This window comes from Perca flavescens, chromosome 9, assembly GCF_004354835.1.
Source record: "Perca flavescens isolate YP-PL-M2 chromosome 9, PFLA_1.0, whole genome shotgun sequence".
Taxonomy (NCBI): Eukaryota; Metazoa; Chordata; class Actinopteri; order Perciformes; family Percidae; genus Perca; species Perca flavescens.
In genome coordinates, this window is record NC_041339.1 from 2,215,072 (window position 1) to 2,238,625 (window position 23,554).

The 23,554-nt window shown below is 39.9% G+C and overlaps 1 protein-coding gene and 1 long non-coding RNA gene across 2 annotated transcripts in view; one reads left to right on the forward strand and one right to left on the reverse strand.

The window, feature by feature from the left end:
* Positions 1-2,868: 2,868 nt before the first annotated feature.
* On the reverse strand, positions 2,869-10,566 carry LOC114561253 (chymotrypsin-like elastase family member 3B). Its single transcript, XM_028587158.1, has 8 exons — positions 10,508-10,566; positions 10,291-10,379; positions 8,165-8,262; positions 7,829-7,957; positions 7,381-7,517; positions 5,801-5,943; positions 3,689-3,841; positions 2,869-3,063 (listed from the first exon to the last, which is right to left on the reverse strand). Exons 1-8 carry the CDS (start codon positions 10,548-10,550, stop codon positions 3,046-3,048), a joined length of 810 nt encoding a protein of 269 aa, XP_028442959.1. The 5' UTR covers positions 10,551-10,566; the 3' UTR covers positions 2,869-3,045.
* LOC114561255 (uncharacterized) overlaps positions 5,835-23,554 on the forward strand; it is a 53,333-nt gene continuing 35,613 nt past the window's right edge. The window contains exons 1-2 of the long non-coding RNA XR_003693336.1: positions 5,835-6,313; positions 8,161-8,276. This is a non-coding gene — a long non-coding RNA (uncharacterized LOC114561255). The remainder of the gene's footprint in view (positions 6,314-8,160; positions 8,277-23,554) is intronic.

The window sequence follows — 23,554 nt, forward strand, 5'->3', positions numbered from 1 at the left end:
TATTTAAGACCTAGCACACAATACTTATTAAGGCCTACAATTTTTATTTGGAAATGTTAGACTTTTTTTAGGCTTTTTAAGACCCCGCAGAAACCCTGGCTGTAGTAATTGAAGGCAGTTCGGACGAGCATCAGTGTGTTTTTTACACAACTCTTCTTCTCTCATCTGGACTATGATGGCCGGACAGTGGCAGAGCAATATTCAAAAAGATTTTAGATACACTGAAACTGTAAAAGTGAGTCAATGTCGCACGACAGGTCGGGAACGGCGACTATAAAGAGGCCTTAAGGCTGCTCCGTCAATAAATCATAATCACAATTATTTTGGTCAATATTGAAATCACGGTTATTTAACATGATTAATTATTGACTTTTGGAAAGATGTTGAAATTATGAAAACACCTTGAACTGTGAAATTTCCCTGAACACTTTCCCCGTTGAACTTTTTGAATTCCCCTTCAGAACACAAGACAAAATAAGAGTTTACTTGAAAAATTTAACGTGCAAAATAATGTTTTTTCTTGATTACATTGTTTTCGTGATCGTTAGGAGGCGAAATCAAAATCCAATCCAAATTTGATTCATTGCACAAGCCTACAAAGAAATAAGATTTTGAAAATCCTTAGAGGGAATTATGCTTCTGTTTAAAACTAATTCAAGAGGAATAGCTTTTTGATGAAGTTACATGTCATATTTCAGAGCGTGTGTCTGTCTTCTTTTCTGCCCACTGGATGGAGCTGCTGTGATGCTGATGCTGACAGCACCAGGCAGGCTCCCCCATCTACCAGCAGATGGGGATACATCCATGTCCAAAAGTCTGTGTTCATGTCATGGTTTGAAGCAGAACCTCACTCATCAGTTTAGTCTTACTATATTTGAATAACATAAGAGAGTACAAGCTCTAGATACTTATTCATTTAAACATTACATTGAAGTAATGGATCAATAATTATAATCCAATAATAAAATATGGGCCATTCTGCATGAGTGTATTTTGATGTCAGTACTAGCATTGCTACTAGGGCTGGGTTAAAATAATCGATTCTCCAATTAAAATCAATCTTTGTTTGAGTGATCTGATATTGATAAAATTCCGAAATTGATCTTTTAATATACGGTATATCTTCTCACCTTCTCTTTTCTTTTTCAGATTATTTTTGGGCAGTTTTAGGCCTTTATTTTTGACAGGACAGCTTAGACTTGAAAGGGGAGAGGTAGGGGAAATGTCATGCAGCAAAGGGCCGCAGGTCGGAACCGAACCTGTGGCCGCTGCAACAAGGACTGAGCCTCTGTACACCTGGTTGAGCCAACCCGGTGAGCTACAGGCGCCCCAAGTACAAATTACTTTAAACAAATCTTTTGGTGGTTAATTCTTAATGTAAACAATAACCTGGTGCATAACAACATATATTTGAGGATTCCTTCTTGCTTGTACAATTTACAGCATAAGTTCTCTGAAAATGTCTTTTAGCTCCAAGCAAAATTGGTACTGTAACTGGGTGCCTGGGTAGCTCACCTGGTAGTGCGCGCGCCCATATATGGGGGTTCACTCCTTGACGCAGCGGGCGCTTCTTCGACTCTGACCTGCAGCCCTTATTTGCTGCATGTCATTCCGCTTCTCTCCCCTTTCATGTCTTCAGCTATCCTATAAAAATAAAGGCCTAAAATGCACAAAACACAATCTCTAAAAAAAGAAAAACAAATTTGGAAATGTAAATGAATCGGGACCTTTTGAATTGGAATCAAATCTGGAAAATCATTGGCGATACCCAGCCCTAATGGCTACTGATGAGTACATTGAAATATTTCTATGCTTTGTTGTATTGCTCACTCTAAATCTACACCTTGTCAAACTGATCCAAACAAAGTTGTGAGCTTATTTACTGTATGTAACCTTATATTATATATTATCACATTCTATCATGCTAAAAATAGCACAGTCTGTTTTCACAAACTGGATGTATATTTGTCAAAAGTGGCTCAAAGTGCTCCGGTTATCTGACGGAGCAGACGGCTGAGGTCGTCACGGTAACCTACTGCTGCTGTTTATCTGATGGGAGCTGGCTCAGCTCCACCTGGTGCATCACCAGACAGTATGTTCACCAGCGCCGACACTTGGCCGACCTTGGTGGTGATTGATAGGAAATACTGATTCATAAGTCCTCCACCCACACACACACACACACACACACACACACACACACGCAGCAATTCTCCTCATTCTTCTTATCACACAACAATGCATTTTTAGAAATGAATCTTTCTACACTTTTCTCATGAAAAATGCTGATTTTGTTAGATTTTAGCTGCTGCTGTGCTTTATAATAAACAATTGTGGTTGCTTTTTTGTTTTAACATACACGTGATGCAAATTAGGCACTTCACCAGGGGTGTCAAACTCTATCTAGGGCCACACTAGAAAATGAGAATTGCATCAATGTATAGTTTATTTACATGCTTTTGATTGAAAAAGTAAAATATTTTTGACTATATTATTGCATGTCCCATAGTCTTTTAGCATACAATTTGGCCCACATAAATCCCTAAAAAAACATCAGTAAAAACATTCCTTAGCCATCACAGAATTTAGCAAGTCAAGCAAAAACAATCATTCTGATTACATTATTAAAAGGCCACCAACCTGCCAAATTCTGCTTTGAGTGTCGTGTAATTGCAGTTTGAAAAACAGTTTCCCAACCTTTTTGGTTTGGTGCAGAACTAGGCGGGCCTAAATTGATACGCGGGCCAGATTCAAATTTGAGAGGGGCCTGACTTTGCCCGCGGGCCTCAAATTTCACACGTGCACTTTACGATTATGTGACATTAATAAAAAAAAAAAAGGTCCAATAATTTACAACCAGAGGCGTCCTGATAAAAGACAGGAATGTTTATTGAACAGTATGAAAAGGATTTAAATGCTTTGTATTCTCCTATATTCTAATGTTTATCAGTAATTACAGACATATTATTCTGAGTCTGAGAAAACAGAGAAAATATTGGCTATTGACTTGGGAGCTCATTATTGATCAACTGGTGTCGTAGATCTTCAGTACCGCAGCATGACCTGAAGAGAAAACATAACTTAGTGATGTATGAAATGTTCTGTCAGTGACATGTCTGTGTCTCTACGGACAGACCCATGCACATGTGAGCTGTGACTGTAGATCAGAGATCTTCAACAGAGGGTCCGGGACCCTTAGGGGGTCCTCACAGTTACTGCAGGGGGGCCCAAAGTTATTGTTCCATCATTTAAAAAAAGTTTCAAAGGTAGTATGTCTGAAAATATATATAAACATGGGTTCAACATATTATTAGCAAAGATAAATTGGCCTATTGTTGATTTTTAACATTGATGACAGGCTTATTGGCCTGTAGGTAAGGTAGCCACTAAGGTAGCCAGATACAGTTAAGCTTAAAGATTCACTGTGCTACATGTATGTATAACATTAAAACATGATGTATAAATATACAATGTCAATAATAATTATTGTAATACCTTAGTATTGTATGTACCATCAAATGGTATGCGTAAAGGCTTTAGGCCGCCCTACATGTTCTTGGAGGCCCAGTTTAATATGCATGTGGTGGGGGTTCCTGCTCCGTCTCTCTTTCAGCTAATGGGTCCTTGGCCTTAAAAACGTTGAGGACCCCAGCTGAAGATCAAATAGAACAAGTATTGATCAACTTACATCGCTGAGCCACTCAGTGAAGGCAGAGATGCGGGTGAAGACGGTGGGTTTCTTCACTTCATTGCACACACGAGAGGAAACGAAGCTGGTTACACCCTGGACGTACCACCTCCCATCCTGACCCAAACAGTTGAGAGGACCGCCAGAGTCTCCCTGAGAGAGGAACGGGAACACAGTCACAGTGTAAAGTAGCGGACCTTGTTTACAGCAGAGGGTTTTAATACAGTGGTACCAGGGGTACGTGTACTTCTGTTGTGGAACAGGTCAACTAATTAATGAATGAATAAATGATTTGAATAAAATAATTTCTCAACACCTGAACACTGCAGTTGTATTATAAAAGTGCTTAAAAAAACTAGTAAGCACGCAAAAAAGTTTAAACAGGTAGCTAAAAGTAACACATAAACATGCACGTGCAGAGGGGGGGTAATGGGTGCTTGAGCACCTGCCCCTTTTGCCCTCAAGGCCAAAGTGCCCTTTTTTTGTCCATATTTTATTTTTATTCTCATATTTTTTTTTTTTACAATGGCCCACAAGTGGTCCGTTTAAGAAGAATATTTAACAATTAAAGCTGCGAGCAGCGATGGACGGGCCCTCGCGCCTCGGCGCGCGTCGGGGTTACCGGCTGACGCTGCTCCTTGCGACCGTACATTTGCACGGCACTCAGACGCCGCAAATTGTCACCAATAAAAAGGGAACTCCCCGCCGAGTTCAACGATACCTCACACAAGACTCTACGTCATACGGTTCATTAGCTGTGAAAAGGGGCGTGGCTAATGCATAGGGGGCAAAAGTCAATTTTGGCCTGTAGGTGTCCTCAGGCCTGGAGCCTTGTGATTCATGAGTAAGTTCGGGCAGATACGACAACGTACACTCAAGTTACAACAACTTCTTTGTTCATCGTTAAACACTCAAAATGGCCGCCACGCCACGCCCACACCGTCTGACGAAAAGTTTTTCTTTTAATAACTTTTCATCGTTAAGGTGTTGGGATGGTACAGACCAAGTTTGAAGTCCATCTGACGAAATCTCTAGGAGGAGTTCGTTAAAGTATAGCACCTTGACATTTAGGCCTACTTCCTGTTGCCACTAGGGGGCGCTATGACTTTAAGTAAATATCGGCCTTTATTTGTCCTCAGGGTTGGACTCTTATGAATCCTGAAAAGTTTCGAGGTAATTGGACAACGTACACTCGAGTTACACCCACTTCCTGTTACGGCGGCGAAACGCACAAAATGGCCGCCCTGCCACGGCCACGCCCTATGACGAAAAGAAAGTGAAATCTCTAGGAGGAGATCGTTAAAGTACGACATGTGGAAATGGCCAAAATCGCACTAATTTCGAACTTTGAAATCAAAATGGTGGACTTCCTGTTGGGTTTAGGGTATGGCTCTAATGGCGTTTTTTGTACATCTTGACATGTTACATATGTGTACCAAGTTTTGTGAGTCTACGTTAAATGCACTGCAGGGGCTCAATTTTCTTAACTTTCTAGGGGGCACTAGCGAGCCATTTTTGTGCGCCTATTCCCGAAACCCTTAAAATACGTACATTTTCACCAGACTTGATGCGACTGCCAAATTTGGTGAATTTTTGAATATATTAAGCCCCTCAAAAAGCCAATTCATTTGACGGGAAAATAATAATAGAATAATTCCTTCAGTTTCAATAGGGCCTTCGCCGCTGTCGGCGCTCGGGCCCTAAAAATATACAGTTTTTAAAATAAAGATGCCATGTGCACTTTTTTGAATTTGAGACCATGCCCCTCAAAAGGTCTCTGCACGGCCCTGTACATAAACAGCTGACATGATAAGCTAAAAGTATTGGAGAAATAGTTGAAACTTTCAGCTTCACTTCCAAGTAGTAGTAGTAGTATGATTGTTGCCCAAACCAACCTTAATATTGACAGTTCAGTGGTATGAAAAGCCTAACAAAATGTACTTATATATAATGAATAGTGTTATATATTTGGATCATACATTGAGAATTGATAAATGGGAACGTGAGTTCATCTGACAGGGCTGTGGGGGGACCTCAGACTAAAAAGGTTGGGAACCACTGACTTAGCACACTTTTGACAACAAGCGGCTTTTCTGTTGTTGCCTCACGCACATTGCATCCAGACACGACGTCTCCTCCTGCACAGATCATGGTGCTCTTGACGTTGATGCCCCACCAGTCGCTGCGGCTGCACACACTGTGCTCCACCACAGGCAGCAAGGCCTGCTGCAGCCTGTCAGGCATGGGGCCATGGGCTGAGACACACACACACACACACACACACACACACACACACACACACACACACACACACACACACACACACACACACACACACACACAGAGAGAAGAGACATGCTCAGCAACACATAAATGCATACATACAAGGCAGAGAGCAGTGTTGGAAAACAAACTTAAAAACTGTAAACACTCATTAGACATTGCGCATTTAAAAAGTAATTCCATTACTTTACTATTTACTCAGCAGCAAAAGTAATTAGTTTCATTACACACACACACACACACACACACACACAAAATGTAGAAACAAACATAGATAAAAGCAAGCAGCTCTACAATGGAAGGATATACGGACCATCAACAGCTAGCTTAACGTTAGCCTTGGTGAGTAACTTAAGCTAGCTCTCCACTTGTCCTGACCAGACCGTTAGTGCCTCTTATGTATTAGCATCTTTTTTTAGATTGGCATAGCCATTGAGTTAAACATTAGTTTCGTAACTGTGATGTGTAAAAAAAACATAAGATAGTTTAAAAAAAAAAAAGAAACACCGTTTTCCCTAGCTAAATACTTCTCTATATCCATGTGGAAAAAAAATAGGCCGTTGCTGCTGAATCCTGAAAAATAATAATAGGCTATATTATCCATAGACAGTATAGGCTTTAAGATATTATCCCGTTTCAAAACCTACGTGCCTCTGTTTCCGACTCAAAACAAAAATGGCAGCCCGCCGACATACGTTCATAAGAAAGAAGGAAACAAAGTCGCAACTTGGGAACTTACTAAAATAATTTTTTATTATTCAGCGGACGGACTATATTTTTCATCCAGGTTATTAGAAGAGTCTTTGAGGATTCTGGAAATCGCGCCAGATAAGTGTTTTAAATGACGTTCTGGGTTAATTATCTTTTAGAACTCATGGATACTATATAGTATGCTAATACATGTGAGGCAGTAAACAGCCTGGGCCTGGCACTAGGCCTGTTTATCCATCAAACTCCATGCCTACTTGTACTTTACTTGAGTAGTTCCAGTTTATGCAACTTCATACCTCTATTACCCCACTACATAGGCAAATACTGTACATTTACTCTACATTTGTCTGACAGCTCTAGTTACTTTTTAGATTACAAGTTTAATACCTTTCCTGTCCAGTGAAAACCATGTATTTTCAAATCTGGTGATTTTTCAGATAAACTGAAAGGTTTCCTGTTACTTTGTGGGTTAAGAAGTTATTGGATTAGCTGGAAAATGCATTGTAATGCATTGCCAGAGAGTGCAGCTGGTTTATGTCAACCAATGCTCACAATAAAGTCACAACTGAGTTCTAGGCAACATTTTCACCTGTCTGAGCCTGAAGCACCCATTAATCTTTTAGCCAAATGAAACCCTGCAGTGAGCTGCAGCCATCAGTGCAAAGTCAGGATGACAGGTGAGGACACAGGGACATTACTGTAAAGGTTGCCCCAGCCAGAGATGTAACACGGTGAACCGTGGGTGGGGATCTCTCCAGCCTCTGGAAGACAAGCCACCCCAACGCTGTCACTCATGATGGGGCTCTTATCCAGTTTCAGGAGGGCAAGATCGTTGCTGTGAGAAAAACACTATTATAGGTAGAGTTTCACTGATTGAGTGGAACATGCGCTTTAAGCAAGCTTAGACCTTTCATTGAGACTGTTTTTATGGTCTTTATTGATAACATGAATTCATTGAATCCCTTTCAGTATATTGTACTGTATATGGGTAAATTGGTTACATTACTCCATTTACTTAATACTGTAGGTTCTTCTGCTTACAGGTGTAAATTGTCTTATTTTATGTGTATTAAGGCTTCCACTGGTGATACAAAAACAAGGGAATTCACTGATTTGCAGTCAAGAATTTTAATATAATAAACTCACCCAGCAGCCACAAAGTCAATGTCCCAGTTGGGGTGGACAATGATCCGCAAAACATCTCTGATCTGTTCCGTGCCCTCCTCCTTGCTCATGTCGTGCTCCCCCAGGACCACACGGTACACATCCCCTGGCCTGTAAGACACCTCATTTCAGATTACATTTCCCTGTCTTATATGCCTCATATTTCTACACAATTCTATAGATCTCATTTGTATCACCAAACTATATTCCGACATTGGTTCTGGTGGCTTGCTTCAATTAATCCTTGACGTCTGTCTTTAGCTCTCACGTGTTATCCCTTGAGTCACACAGTAAGTTTTTTGTCTTATTGTTAGTCACCAGATGCAGTGTCCAGCCGTCAGCACCCAGCGAGGTCCAATCAGAGTCCCTCCGCAAGTGTGATGGAAACGGCTGCCGTGCTTCACCTGCAGGGAGATCTGCACAAAAAAACGTGAGTAATTAGAATTTAATTCTAAAAAAAGAGTATAGTTACCCTTAGATCTGGGAAATATATCAACATTATGATGATATTGTGATACATGATTAGATATTATTATATTAGATTTATGATATCATAATAATGCGTGTTGTCTTTTCCTGGTTTTAAAGGCCACATAACAGTGAAATGATGTAACTTTCCTACCTTACTGTTACTCTTACTTACTACCTTACTGTTCTGACTGTTGTATAATATAAATATTTGTTAAAGGCAAAATATGTGTCAAACCATTGTGAATTAAGTATTGTGATGCTGCAGTGACGTCCCAGCCAAATCAAACCTACAGACTAAAGAAAAACATCTTTGTCTGGTACAGATCCTTGCAAAAATCCCACTATAATCATTAAAAAAATGAAAATGAGACTAATGATACAAAAATCATCAATACCTCCAATATTGTGAACCATATCGCAATATCAGTCAAAATAATCAAATACCTAGAGATTGGCATGGTTTTGTGTAGGGCTGCAACAATGAATCGATAAAATCGATAAAATTCGATTACTAAAAAAGTTGGCAACGAATTTAATTATCGATTCGTTGTGTCGCACAACTATTAGGCCACCTAGTCGCGGAGATAAAAAAAAAATTGAGTTGAGCGCAGAGCGGAGCAGCGCGGAGCGAAAGAAAAGAAAAAAGAGCAGAGCGGGGGTAGAGGAAATACGGAGAGAGACCAGAGAGACCCGTAACGTTGTTCTGAAACACTCGGCGGAGGCAGAGAAATCAGTACGACCCAAGTCATCCAAGGTGTGGGAGCATTTCACACTAAATCAATCAGAAACGTGTTAATTGCAAGATAAGCAAAAGCGACACGGCATGGCAGGGGAGCACCACGGTGATGAGTCAGCACCTAAAACGTAAACATGTTGGAGTCCTTGATGAGGAGGAAGGGAGTTCAACAGCAGGGTAAAGTCACTACACTATCCTCCTTCTGTTCCGGTCTGAAGGGAGGAACGTACCGTCCCTCCAGTAGCTCTTCTGGTGCTGCTGTTTACTCGTTATCCAGCTGACTAGCATGACAAGCTAGCGTTAGCTCGGTAATAACAGTAATAAAGCAGGGGTGGTATACTTTGCAAGACTAAAGACATGGTTTTATTCACTCGCCTTTTTTGGCCCATTCATTTTTCAATCTGTTATGTATATTATGTGCTTTGTCCCATATCAGTTATTGTTGACAAATATAATAGTGTGTGGTGTATAAACAAACTTAACTTGCACTTACTACAATGATGGTAATAATTTAATGAATAAGTGTGTGTGTGTGTGTCTGTCTGTCTTGTCTGTATCTGCTATTTGGGTTACTTACCTTTACACAACTATTAACTAAAACAATAAGTATGCATGTATTGAGTTGATGTAAATTAATGCTTTTTTTTAAATCCGATTCATCGATTAATCGAAAAAATAATCGACAGATTAATCGATTATTAAAATAATCGTTAGTTGCAGCCCTTGTTTTGTGGTTAGCCTAATAGCTGGTTTGATTTGCATTGAGAGATGATTTTATGGAAAGTACCCCATGCCAATCTCTAGGTACAGTGAAGGGTACGTGATGATGTGGGGGTGCTATTTTGATTCCAAAGGCCAAGGGAACTTTATCAGGATGCATAGTATCCTGGATCCATGAAATAACTGGCCTTTCTAAATAAACATCTGCCTGCCTCTATGGGAATTTAACATACTTATGCCCCCTGTATTTTAAGGAAGAAAATGTATTTTTACATTATTCATTCACAAATAAAATTGGTGTCCTTAAAGGTTGGACTTTTCCTAATTTTTTTAATTGAGGCATTAAGATCAATTTCCAAAAGATGATTTTTTTATTTCTCTTTTTAGTCAACTTTAGCATGGGTGTATTCACTTATGCTGAGCACTGTAGATATTTCCCTCACATCGTGCAGCCTTGCTATTTGGTCAAAAACACTGTGATACTGTTTAAATAGTGAATTAAAACATTGGACAGTACCTGCCAAGGCCAGCTATGGGGGCGAGCGTCCTCTCCGTTCACCACCCTGTTGGTATCAGGTTTGACAGCAGGTGTACCACATCCAACAACTACAAAAACATAACATAGAATTCTATAACTGAAATGAATTTAGTGCTTAATCTATCCACATTTTGTAAGAACTTTACCAACTTATTTTTATTCCGTTTGACTTCTCTAGCTAAGCCATGCTACTCACCATATGCTACCTGAAGCAGCAGGAGGGCCAGTGTCTGCATCATGGTGTCAGTCTGTTGATACACACACACACTCTCTCAGCTCAGATCAGCTCTCTTATACATTCTCCGATTCTGTCAACCCAAGCACAGATTACATTGAACCTGTGGAAATTTTTTATCAGCGTCTACAGCCGATTGTGGCTGGGAAAAACATCTTGTTCCACAGATGCATCAGTTGGTCTGCCAGGACACTGGTCTGTCCATGCATGCATGCAAAAAAGGAGATTGTCAATGTACATGTGCTAACATACTTGTGCTGTGTCTGTACAGATAATTTCCCAGTGCACCATTTTGCAATAGAATAGAGAAAAAATAGAAGTGAATAGAATATATAGCCTAGGTAAAATGTTAAACTAAGGTAGGGCTGGGCGATATGGAGAAAATCATATATCACGATATTTTGGACCAAATACCTCAATATCGATACGGCAACAATATTGTAGTGTTGACTATTGGTGCTTTCACAAAATATTTACTCAATGAGATTTGTGATAATCATCATTAATGTGGATAAAATGACTAAGTGGGTAAATACAAATAATAGAACAGTTACAACAGTCTAGTAAGTTCAGAAAATGACATAATTTTACTGTAATGCAGCCTTTAAAACCAGGAAAAGACAACACCTGCCATATTACAATATTACAATATCCAAAATCTAAGATGATATCTAGTCTCATATCACGATATCAATATAATATCGATATATTGCCCAGCTCTAAAGTTTTTTTTTTGAAATTCTTTTGAAAATTAACCAGTGGTGGAGTATAGAGTATACATATGTACTATCCATAGTGTAAAAAATACTCTGTTACCTTTAAAAGTTTTGCATTCAAAATATTTCTTAATTAAAATAATGTAGTACGTAAGTATTATCAAAATAATGTCTAAAGTATCAAAAGGTAAATGCAATCATTATGCAGGGTGGACCCTGTATGTATGTATGTTTATATATATACACACACACACACACACACACACACACACACACACACACACACACACACACACACACACACACACAATTGTACTTAAGTGAATGTATGTAGCTGCTTTTCACCACCATACATAACTGTAATGTCTTTGCACTGAGGGAAAATATTACATGTTGTCTGCTTGACCAAAGTATATATGGCTGGAAACTTTCATAATAATATTGAATAGTTTTTTTTCTGCATGGGCTTTCTGCATCTACTGCATCACTCTGAAGCACAGGTGTACATTTCCCGGTGAATATAATGCCAAAGTTGCACATTTACATTACACTGTTTGTCACACAGTAACAGGAAGGGATGCATGTTACATTAATTGCAGGCAGCTCTCCGTAGTTAGCATTTGTGAAGCAAAGAACACACCTTCATGAATGTAAACTGCAAGGAGAAAGACCTCACATTACTGCTGACATTACACAGTGATCTCTGGGAAGTGTTCAAACACAGCAATGGCAGCTGATCACAGATTGGTGCTTAATCAATATAGCTACATGAAAAACATTCATTTGAACATAAAACAAACCCCTCCATCCTGAACACACAGAACAAACTGTTCCTGGAGTAAAACTGTGGGGTTTGTGAAAATGCAAGTAGCTGAGGTAGCAATTCAGAGTGAGTGAAGAAGAAAACCAGAGAGCGAGAGGAGAGGAAGGCAGAGAAAGAGACTGGGGGTTTAGTGTCGTCAGCTGTCATGGTGCTCAGTGTGCTGCGAGAAATACATTTTCTTCCTGCGACCACAGAACTGGATAGCTTTGGGTTACCTTCAAGAGAAACAGTCCTGTAACAACTTTCTCTCCTTTAATAACATGTTATACGTTGACGAAGGGGCCCACGCTCCTGCCGAACCTGGAGCCAATTCTTCACGCCTCGCTCAGACAGTATCCTTTCCTCCTGAGGGAAACTAATATCACTCTCTGGAGAAGACAGTATGCATCTATACATTTCCCCTTTTAGGAAGCAAATCAAATCAATAGTGCCTTAAACAGCTAAGAGGCTTTGCTTGTTTTCCCGCCGTGTTAAGATAATTCCCCACACCAGCCGTTGCAGGAAGATTTATGAAGCTGACATGTGCTGTGTGTTTGCATAACATAGCAATGACACAACTGTGGATAATTCGAATTAGGGCTACAGCTCACAATGAATTAACCACCGATGCTGTTTACTGGAGGTCAGTCAAGTGGGAATTGTGTGTAAAAAGATAAATTTGTGTAAAAAAGAATCAATGGAAATTTTAAATCAATTTAATGTTAGTGGAGGACTGTTTTTTAAAATGCAAATATTGGAAACCTGCAGCACTTACTTACAAACCTTCAATCACACAGATGTTTAAAGTCAGTACGGAGAACAGAGACACATTTAGCAGTTTTCATTTAAAAAACCCTGGCATGTTTCTAACAGTTGCGTGACCAGAGACGTAACAAACCCCGGGTAAATATTGGAGATGTTTTTGAAAGATGGAGACAGCTTAGAGCCCAAAAGTACGTAGAGTTGGCTAATTTCCTCCTGAACTGGTAAGCATTAGCTTCAGGCTTTTTATCACGTCTACAAGGGACGGGCATTAAATGTCATATAAACATATGTGTACTCACATTGAATTATAGCTAGAGTACTCAAGTTGGTTACTCTCAAAAACCATTGAGACACAGCCAGTGAAGCGATCCCTACTGGTCCTGGCTAACGCCGCCATGCTAACCCAAGGGGGTAAGCTTCGCTTCAGAACGCGAACCTCCGATGGCGCCATTTTGTTGCTACGAAGCTATCACCTCTTGTTAGCATTACACTGACCGCCATTTTTTTTTTACGTCACTTGACTGCGAATAACTTTACATCTGAAGCGTTTAAAGACTCTATTTGTCCATTGTTTATTTCTAAAGAAACACGACAATGTATAAAAGGCTCCATTACCTTGTATCTCACGTTATGGCTCCGTAGCAGACGCTTTTATAAAAATAAGCTAACGATTGTGCCATAACCAACTTGACTTACTGTCGCATAGTAGAGGAATTACCGTATAGTACAGGAGAAGCTCGCAGGCAGTTTCGACTTACATTAGCTGTTAGGTTTAATTACTAATGTTAACTAGCATGTTAGTTAGCAATAATTAGCCTGTGCTTATGTTATCTCCTTACATATACCTACACTCTCCGTCTCTGTAAGATTGGGAATGATTGAGATTTCTCTCGGCACAGCTACCAGAAGACTTACAACTTTCAGACACGTTGCTCACGTCACATTTACGTTGTCTCTGTCAGTTGGAGGCTGCTCAGTAAAGCAAGAGATCACTGGAAAAGTGCTTCTAATAGCCTTCACTGGTCTCCGTCCAGAGCAACGGGGTCTATTGGTCCATTATATATATGTCAATGTGCTAACCCTGCTAACTGCTAGCTAACGTTACCAGAGGACCAGGCAAGTGGGCCACGGCTGTTTACAATGGGACTCTCTCCAGTAGTTTGAAGTTGTACTGCAGTAACTATTTTAAACACTAGCTGTCAGTATTACAGATTGCACCTTTAAGTTACTGTCACGTAGCCCATAACATACTGAAACTATGTAGGTAACCTCATTATTTTAACCTGAACCGTGATATTTTCCTAAACCTAATTAAGTAGTTTTGTTGCCTAAACCTAAATTTTTTTCCATAGTGCCAGCACGTAATTTTAACACTTTACGTGCCACCACCATGTAATGCTAAGAGGTCGTTGTCATTTCACGTATTTCTGTGAGATCAGGTCGCACAATGACAATGTGCTAATGTTTAGCAGGTATAATGCTCACCATGTTGCCATTTTAAGTGTGTTAGCATGCTAACATTTGCACTAAACAAACAGGTGAGGTTGATGGGAATGTCATTAGTTATGTAGGTATTTGCTCATAAACCAAAATATTGGAAAAATAGATGTTTTTGCGCTAGATGAAAACTTGATTGATGAAAAGGGATCCCCAAAGGTATTACAGTTCATCCCGAGGACTGTTTGTACCAAATTTCAGTTGTTGAGACATTTACGATTGACTAGCGCTACCATCCGTAGAGCCACATGCGCTATAGTGTGGCTAAAAACAAGGAAATGATTTCTGTATCATACTGCAGTACATAACATTTTATAGCATAATATATCTTGATTTTATGATAAAATGGCTGGAAAATATTTAGTTATAAAAATATATAGTTTGGTATAAAGTTATATGAGCTGTTCCTAAACTGCCTGCATGTATAACCCTTTTATTGTTTTTTCTTTTTCCTCCGTAAAAGAATTTCCATCAAGACATTGTTCTGCTGAATAACGTAAATCGATATTTCCAAAGATAAATACAGAGCCACAGAAGCAGGCCTGCTCTTTATTCAGTGGTAGCTTAAGACAGAGATAAATCATCTGAGAACAGCCAGCGCTGTTTAAGGCCAAGTACATATCTCCCAAGGTTTTCAGATATGTCAAAAATCTGACAAGTGCAGCCTGGAGACGGAGGAAATGCTGCCAATTAGACCTTTGAAACATAAATCACACTTTATGGCTCTGTCACATCAAGTGGCCAATATTCAGTTTCCAGTCACGGAGAAGAAGAATATCAGTCATTAATAGAAGGCATAAAATAGGTTGAATAAATGCATAGCACATGCAGCTTCGCTTGAGTTAGTTTATGATATCACCTTTCACCACAAGAAAGATGTGGTGCATGAACATATGATTTGGTTGAAAGCACACAAACAGTTTGTCTCCCAGTGATTCATATTTTCAGAAAGGGCCGAATGCACAGTATTAAAGAAAAGGTTAGAAATTTTGGTATGCTTATTTGCTTCCTTGCTGATTGTTAGATGAAAAGATTGATACCACTCTCATGTTTGCGTGGTAAATATGAAGCTACAGCCAGCAGCTGTTTAGTATAGCATCAGTCGTTTTATACAACCTTTCTTTGCACGGAGTAAACAAAAAACATATAATTTGTGAATTGGTGAGTTTTAGAGGTGCTGGTACTGTAGATTGCCGTAGAGTAGTAATGCTGGTAGAGTGCCGATTTTGTTACCGTTGAATAGAGCTGTTTGTTTCATGGCTTTGTTCCAAGGTAAGCTAGCTGTCAGCTGGCTCTGGCTTCAAATTTAAAACTTACAGACCATCCTCTGAAAACACAGGAGAAGTGGGAGGTGAACTGGATGGTGCCAAAGTAGCCAAGGGGAGCCAAAGAAATACAGAATTGATTGATACATAAAATGTAATCAAATCATCCAGCATTAGTACAAATTAGCATGACACATGTACATCATAGGCTATTATATTTGCATTAAAGGAATAGTTTGGCGTTTTGTGAAATATTTAATTTCTTTCTTGCTCAAGATGAGCAGATTGATACCACTCTCATGTTTGTCTTTTAAATATGAAGCTACGGCAAGCAGCCAATATGATTCCTGTACAGGAACCATATTATGGTTCCTGTACAGGAAAAACTATTTTATGCTAAGCTAATCTAACCACCTACTGACTGTAGTTTCATATTCCCCGTGCAGACATGAGAGAGTGGCATCAATCTTGTCATCTAACTCTTGTCCAGAAAGTGAATATGCTTATTTCCCCAAATCTCAAAGAATTCACACGTATGCAGTAGGCTACATTTACACGTTTTCCATTATAATACACAGCAATGCTTGACAATTTGATTCAATTACACGATCAATGAATTCTGTCTTTCTGTGGCTCCCCTTGGCTATTCTGGTACCATCCGATTCTCTCACTTCTCCTGTGTCTGCGGAGGATGGTTGCTGGTGATGGAGAAGCAGAGTGAAGTCCGCCTGAAGGCTCCCGTCAGAGATGATCATGTCTACTAGTAGCTCTGCACAAAATGTAGCCTTCGGCTGTTTTCTTTTTTTGGACACGCAATCCTCTTCTCTAACTACTGAGACGCTCCGCTCTGTTACTTACTGCTCCTCTTCTCTGTCAGGATAGACCAGGTGGGTTTAATATAATTATTGCAGCAGATGTTGGTTCTGAGTACTTTTTAAAACATTTACTCAGCCGTGAAAAGTTGAGCGAGTAATTTATTTTCTCAGCAATGCCCTATTTCACACTTAGCTGCACCGTCTGTCTCTGTTTGTCGCTGCTTCGCTGGTGGTTCAATGGGACTTTACCAGCAGAGGAGTGTCTTGTTTGAAATTCATTTCTTACACAATAGGTGAAGAATTAAAAGAATGTCAAACATTACTGGTGTTTATTATCTGTAGGTTATATATTGAGACGCCACTTTATATTTGGATGGACTTGGCCATAGTTCTCAGGTTAAGGTCATTTCGGGCTCGCCCGGCGGATGGGATGTTAGCAAATGAAAAGTGATGTTTAAGCGTGTTGTTGTAAGGTTTAAGTCGGGGCTGAGATCAAAGCCAAATGAGTTTTTTCCTCAAGTGTCTCGTTCCGATTGCAGAATAATGGTGAGGTCATTGTCAGAAGGAAGAACAACTACAAAGTAAATGCCTTTGTTGTCTTTCGTGGACCCCTTAAGCCAAGCCAACAAAAAAGTAGAAAAAAAAGGGGGAGAGCTATTCATAACAAGGCAATTACACCCCCACTTTGATAATTGGCATTTATAGATGAAGCAAACCTAAATCCAAATAAACTTCAACTGCTCTAGGCCGAGCAGCTGGAGCTGTACAGCAGAATGTCTCTCTTTTTTAAGTCTTTCATGTCTTTAACCATCATCATCATCTTTTGTTTCACACTCTTTTTGATAATCCAACCTTAACACCTCGGACCCCCGCCGGCCAGTTCAGAAACACTGAGTTTTTACTGGTAATGGACTCCATTTGGGCACCTCTGGGCTCCCGTTGAGCTACTTTTCAGTTTGATTCATTGCTGCCCCCTTTACCTCCTCTTCCTCCCCTCTCCTTTCCTTTCCTGCCTAACATAAACCTTGTTGGTCAAATTAAAAACAGTTTAGCTTGCTGCACTGGCTTGCATCACAAGCCCATAAACACAAAGTGCTTTGGTCATGTAAGACAGAGGCCCTGTGATTATCTCTGCTCCTTCAACTCACAAATCAAACGTGGGTTCAGCTGCAGGCCCTGATATGATATGGGCATTGTATTAAAGAAAGTGAAAACAAGAAGCCCAGCGTTTTATTGGGGGAACCGGCTCAGTTCTATCACAGTGAAAGAGCATCTCGACACATGGAGAGCAGATCTGTGAGGGATTTAGATTTGGTGTCCAGAGATGGAAAGACAATGAAACACAATTTGAAACTGCGACAACCAGAACTTTAGTGGCCGATGGCAATGAGTTCCCTGTTCATTTGTGAGATTTAGGAGTAACACTTTTTGGCACTAACCTTTCAGTGGTTTCTTCAAGTGCCACCTGCTTACTGTGAGATTAAATTGAACTGAACAGATCCGTAATTCAGGGTCCACAGCATCAAAAGGAAATCAACATAATAAGGCTTAATCGCTAAGTTTCTGATGGCTAATGACCCCAAAATTGACTGTCGGTTTAGATTAGACAGCTCAATGCTTAACACTAACCTACCAGAGCTGAAATGAAATATGCTACTGAATTTTTATTTTCAAAGGGAGAGGGTAGGGAAATTCGGAGATTCCAGCAGAAGAATTATAGAAACACCAGACAGGGAAAACCAAGAGGCAGTCCTTCTCTTTAGTCTCCTCTCCCACAGAGGCTAAGGTTTCTTGGCTGTGACTGATGGACAATAACAAGGAAGCCCTCCCCACGCACTACCCGTCCATAAGTCATAGTTATGTGTTGTCATCGCCGTGCTCTTTTTGTTCTCGTAAGATCGGATATTCTGTTATGAGACTTCAAATGAAATAGAAAAAAACACATGCACTTAAGTTTCAGACATAGTCCTTGATTCTCAACATGCATGTTTAGAGTTGTTTTTAAATAGTTTTATCTTTTTCAGCCATGCTCTCGGTGTAGCTCTAGGATTGGCACTGTCAGCTTTTGTCCAGACTGAAATATCTCAACAACTATTGAAAGAGTTTACAGACATTCATGGTTCCAAGATGATGACCCTAATGATGGTGATTGATCCTTTAAACTTTCCTCATAAAACGTGGCACACCCATTCACATTCACATTCTTTTTTAGGCCTTTTGTGGCATTTTAGGCCTTTATTTGATAGGACAGTTTAGGACCTGAAAGGAGAGTGAGAGGGGGAATGACATGCAGCAAAGGGCCGCTGGTCGGAACCGAATCTCGCAGCCGCTGCGGCAAGGACTGAGCCGCTGCACATTGGGAGCACGCCATACCAGGCGAGCCACCCAGTAAGAAAAAAATGCCCGTATACCGCGGCTAACACGAGCACTATGCAAAAACACTTACAGCACCACCACAGCTCTCTACCAACTACAGCACCCGCGACGAAAACATTAAAAGGCCAAACAACTCTAAAAGCCTTTGCATCTCTGCCACCGGTAAGTGCAAGAGCCACGGCAATAACGAGGGACATAGGCGTTTTCATTGCAGCTGATATGAGGCCATTTTCTGTGGTGGAAAATGTCGGATTTCGGCAACTCCTAAATATCCTTTGCTGTCTCCACTTGCCAAAGCATACCTTTCCATCCCTGCTACCTCAGTTCCAAGTGAGTGTGTTTTTTCTACTGCAGGAGACATAGTTACTGCCCAAAGGTCTCAACTGCTGCCAGAAATAGTCGACATGCTTATATTCTTGAAAAATAACATGACCATATCTTAGGCTGTTCTGTGTAGTTTATCTTATAGAAAAAAATTGTTTCTGTTTGCACTTGTAGTTTTGAGAGAGCAGTACTTTGGTTATTGATACACTTACTGTTTGCATTTAAGCATTTTCTGTTGTTTACACATTTATTTTATTTATACTGTTTATTTTTTTATGTTCGATTTCTGGAAAGGAGTTAGATTTCAAAGGGCAGAAGCCAGTTGGTAGATTTTATACAAAACCTTTTGCAGTGTTTGCATGTCCTTTACTGCATATGATTCATTAAAATAGTAAAAAAAAAGTTAAATAACATTCATCATTAATAGTTGATTTCAAAAGGCACCTAAATTGTTTTGCATTTTGTGATTTTTCAGTTGAATAAAAAAACTATTTTCCATTCATATATTTCATCATTGAGGATTTCTTTAAAAAAAAAATTTTAAATCTCGTCTCGTCTCGTTCTCGTGAACCCAATCTCGTGATGTGTCTCGTCTCGTGGAGTAAGCGTCTCGTCACACCCCTAATGTTAGGTCATTGTGTGCATGTTAGCATGCTGATATTAGAATTTACCTGTGCCTAAATACAACCTCACAAAGCAGCTCGTAGGCTATGACTCTAGCTAGCATGAAATGTTTTTTTTTTTTTTTCAAAGAATGTACAAAGAAAAAGAAATGTATAGACAATGTTTGTTTACAGTAACTTCCGGGTAAAAAACTCTTGCGTCCCGTACTTAACGGCGCTGACCAAACTGGGACGAAATACTCTCATCTCATTCATCTAAAATGCATGTTTGATGCTTTCATACGTCAACTCTAACGTAAGGTTGGAGACCTAATTTACCTGTTGGACCACAGACTAAAGAAAATGACATCACCTGAACTAGCTGTTGCTGTTCTTGACACTAGATTTGGTTTATCAAAGACGCTAGCAAAGCAACACAGGACAGAAAACAGCAGAAACAGGAAATAGGTCAGACCACCATGTTTAACTATATATCTTTAACAGAAAAAAACAAGTTTGCCAATTTCACATATCTCCACAATTCAAAGCAACTTCCAGTTGTCTACCCGGATGTGATTTTCTGTCAGCGTGATGTCACTGTGATTCGGTCAATTAATGTGTACTTTTGTACATTTAAAAAAAAGTTTGCAACATGTATACTACAGTATGTTTAGTGGTAATACAGTATATTTGTATGCTTAAAAAGATGTTAATTCATGGCAAATTTCAGGATATTTTCTTTTACTTTTCTAAACGTATTAGGTTCATAATGGGGCCATTGACCGGCTTGAGCTCACCTCCCACTCCCACTGACACCTGCAACACCCCTGCAAATTGGCAGGCAGCAGTGGTTTAATATACTGAGCTGTGAAGTGTTCATAAATCTCTTGCAACCTGGTTAATAGCAGCTTTGAGGCCACTGAAGAGACAAAGATACAGTTTTTTTTTTACTCACAAAATAGTATCTTATTTATTTTATATTCTGCATTTCAAAATAGAAATACATAGGACTTTTAAATGAAGAAAGAAAAAGAGAAGAATTGATGGAAAAGAATCCCAGAAATACTGGTCAATAAAAAAAAGTGCCGTCAAATAGAGCTAGTGTTTTGGATAATGACAAATGAAAAACAGCACCAAAATTGACATGATATACAAAAGCAATTTAAAACAAGGTCGAGCTGTTCCACACAGAAATATCCTGTACACAGCTATATATTTTCTTTCCTGTAAACTTAAAGCCTTGCTGGTAACCACAAAGTGAAAGTGTGTAACTCAAGATGAACTTGCAGTCACTTGGCCGGCAGCACCAACGTGTTAATGAAAGTGACACGTACTCAGCTCAACCTGAAACCCGAGGCTTAAACAAATACATACAAATCACTGCACCGATGTGTCCAACACCGCCTCCACAGTGCCCGCTCTCAAAGATGATATGGGAAAGAGCAGTTCTCCCCTGGTTCTTACAGGTAAATACACCTGTATATTTATAATTTTATGCAAACATTATATAAATATTGTCACAAAGTCGTTGACATAAAGTTGGAGCTGGCTGATTGCTGGTGCCTCCAGAAGTTTAAAGCGATACACAAAGAGCTCTCTGTGGAACATGTAAGCATTCACACATGCTCAACACTATGCACTCCAACACACACACACACACACACACACACACACACACACACACACACATTGTGTTGGAATCTTGCTGCCATTAACATTTGTAGCCAGGTTTATAATTTGCACAGCAGATATGGGTACAAAGTTTTCATAGTGTAAATAACAGACTTTTGCCTCTCAGTGTTTAAATATCTCCAGATTCATCTCATGTTTCTCAGGTGGATTTATTTTTATTATTTTTAAAGAATAGTCTGGGTGCGTCAGGGGTCAGGAGTGTGGCGCTGAGCATGCCATTTTTCCAAACACAAACTGTGTGTGTGTGTGTGTGTGTGTGTGTGTGTGTGTGTGTGTGTGTGTGTTAGGGCCCATGTGCTAGTGATTTCACTGCCTTCCTCTGTGTACACCGGGCTGACAGGGGCTGAGGTCTCGGGGGGCCAAGTACCGGCACCACCACTGTCAACAGGGACCCGAAGCAGCTGATAAAAAGAAGGTGTGCTGGTTGCTGATTGGCTGTTGTCCTTACAGAGGTGATACACTTAAATAGCGTGTCATACTTTCCCCAGACTCAGAAAAAGGTTATGCTGAGGACATACCAGCAAGTCTTTAGGAGCAAGAAGATTGATACCACTCTCATGTTTGTCTGTCAAATATTAGGCTATAACCAGCAGCTGGCTATCTTAGCTTAGCATAAAGACTGGAAATGGGTTAACAGCTAGCCTGGTCATGCCCAAAGGTAACTCTTGCCTACCAGAAACTCTAAAGCTGTGCTGGTTCCACCAGTGGAGACTCCAGGAAGTTACTATTTCTAATGCCCCATTCACCCAGACACAGGACTAGTATTACCTGGGGACCTCTAGTAATTTGTAATAATTGCGGAGGTCGTCTGTGATCTTAATCCAGTGCAAATGTGCCATGTCTGTAAATTGTCAAGTAAAATTTTTTTATATTTTCGCCAAACGCAGAGGTTGTGTGATAATATTAGTCCTGTGTGAATCAGCATCTCTGTGATTTGGGGTCGTATTGGCTGCGTTGGCAATTAGCCTATAGCCTAAATTGAAGTTTTCACAGAGCCTTGACATCATATGCAGGGGATGTCAGTAAATTCGAGTAAAATCAGTAAATCTTTGCTTCTTTCGTGTGAATGCACCACATTTTCTAAATCTTAATTTGAGGTTCCCTGCTTTCGTGCGAATAGAGCTTAAGCAATAGTCTCGCTTGTAACGCAAAAAACAAATTGTTTTTTGTGAACTTTGATTTTGGTACAGATTAAACAAAAAGATATGTCAATTAGTTAGCTATAGGGGTGCTGGTATGTTGATTTTGCTACTTTTGGAAAGAGCCTGGCTAGCTCTATGCTAAGCTAAGATAGCCACAGTCGTTTTGATTTACCCACTGGCTGTAGCTTTATATTTAGTGGAAAAATTACATATTTCCCAAGCAAATTTCCCAAAATGTCAATCTATTCCTTTTAAAGATTTAAAACCTTCCAAACTGACCGAAAATTCAACACGCACTGTAATTTAGCTAAATGTGGCAGCCCTGAATGCATCAAGTACGTGTCTACATGTCTTGTAGCTCCATGAAATAAGATGACTCAGATTTCCTTAACAACTATTGAGAGCAGGTGCAGACTCCCTCTCGGACCTCTGGAGTCCAGGATGTTGCTGTCTGTCTTAAGGCGTCTCTGGTGTTTGTCTGGCTCATCCAGACAGAATTCACATAAGACCTGTTGTGGCCCATTTGTCTCCTTACGGATCCTTTTTCTGGCGGATTCTTCTGGGGTTATGTAAGTCTTTGGGTGTTAGGAAAAGGAGACTGGAAACTTCTTTAAATCCCAGTGGATGTGTTCGGAGTCATCTGATTAGTGAATGACACGCTGTCGGTCTGGGAAATGTTATGACAGGATCCACATCCTCTTTAGTGCTAAGCAGATGTTCCAAATTATACTATGAGCAGTATTAATCTTGTTTATAACCAGGAAGGGAAAAGGTGTGAACAGGAACTTCCACTAAAACACTGGATTTATTATGATAGCTAAAGCGATTCATTTTCTCATAGCTGTTCATATTCAGAGCGTTGACTCTACCATCCACAGATGTGCACCTGTTATTATGCACTCATGTTTAACTGAATGGCATTACACACTGTTCACATACAAACATGTGCACATGTACTTGACTACAAAGATACTCTGTGTGTTTGTGTTACCTGTAAGGACTTGAAGGTCTT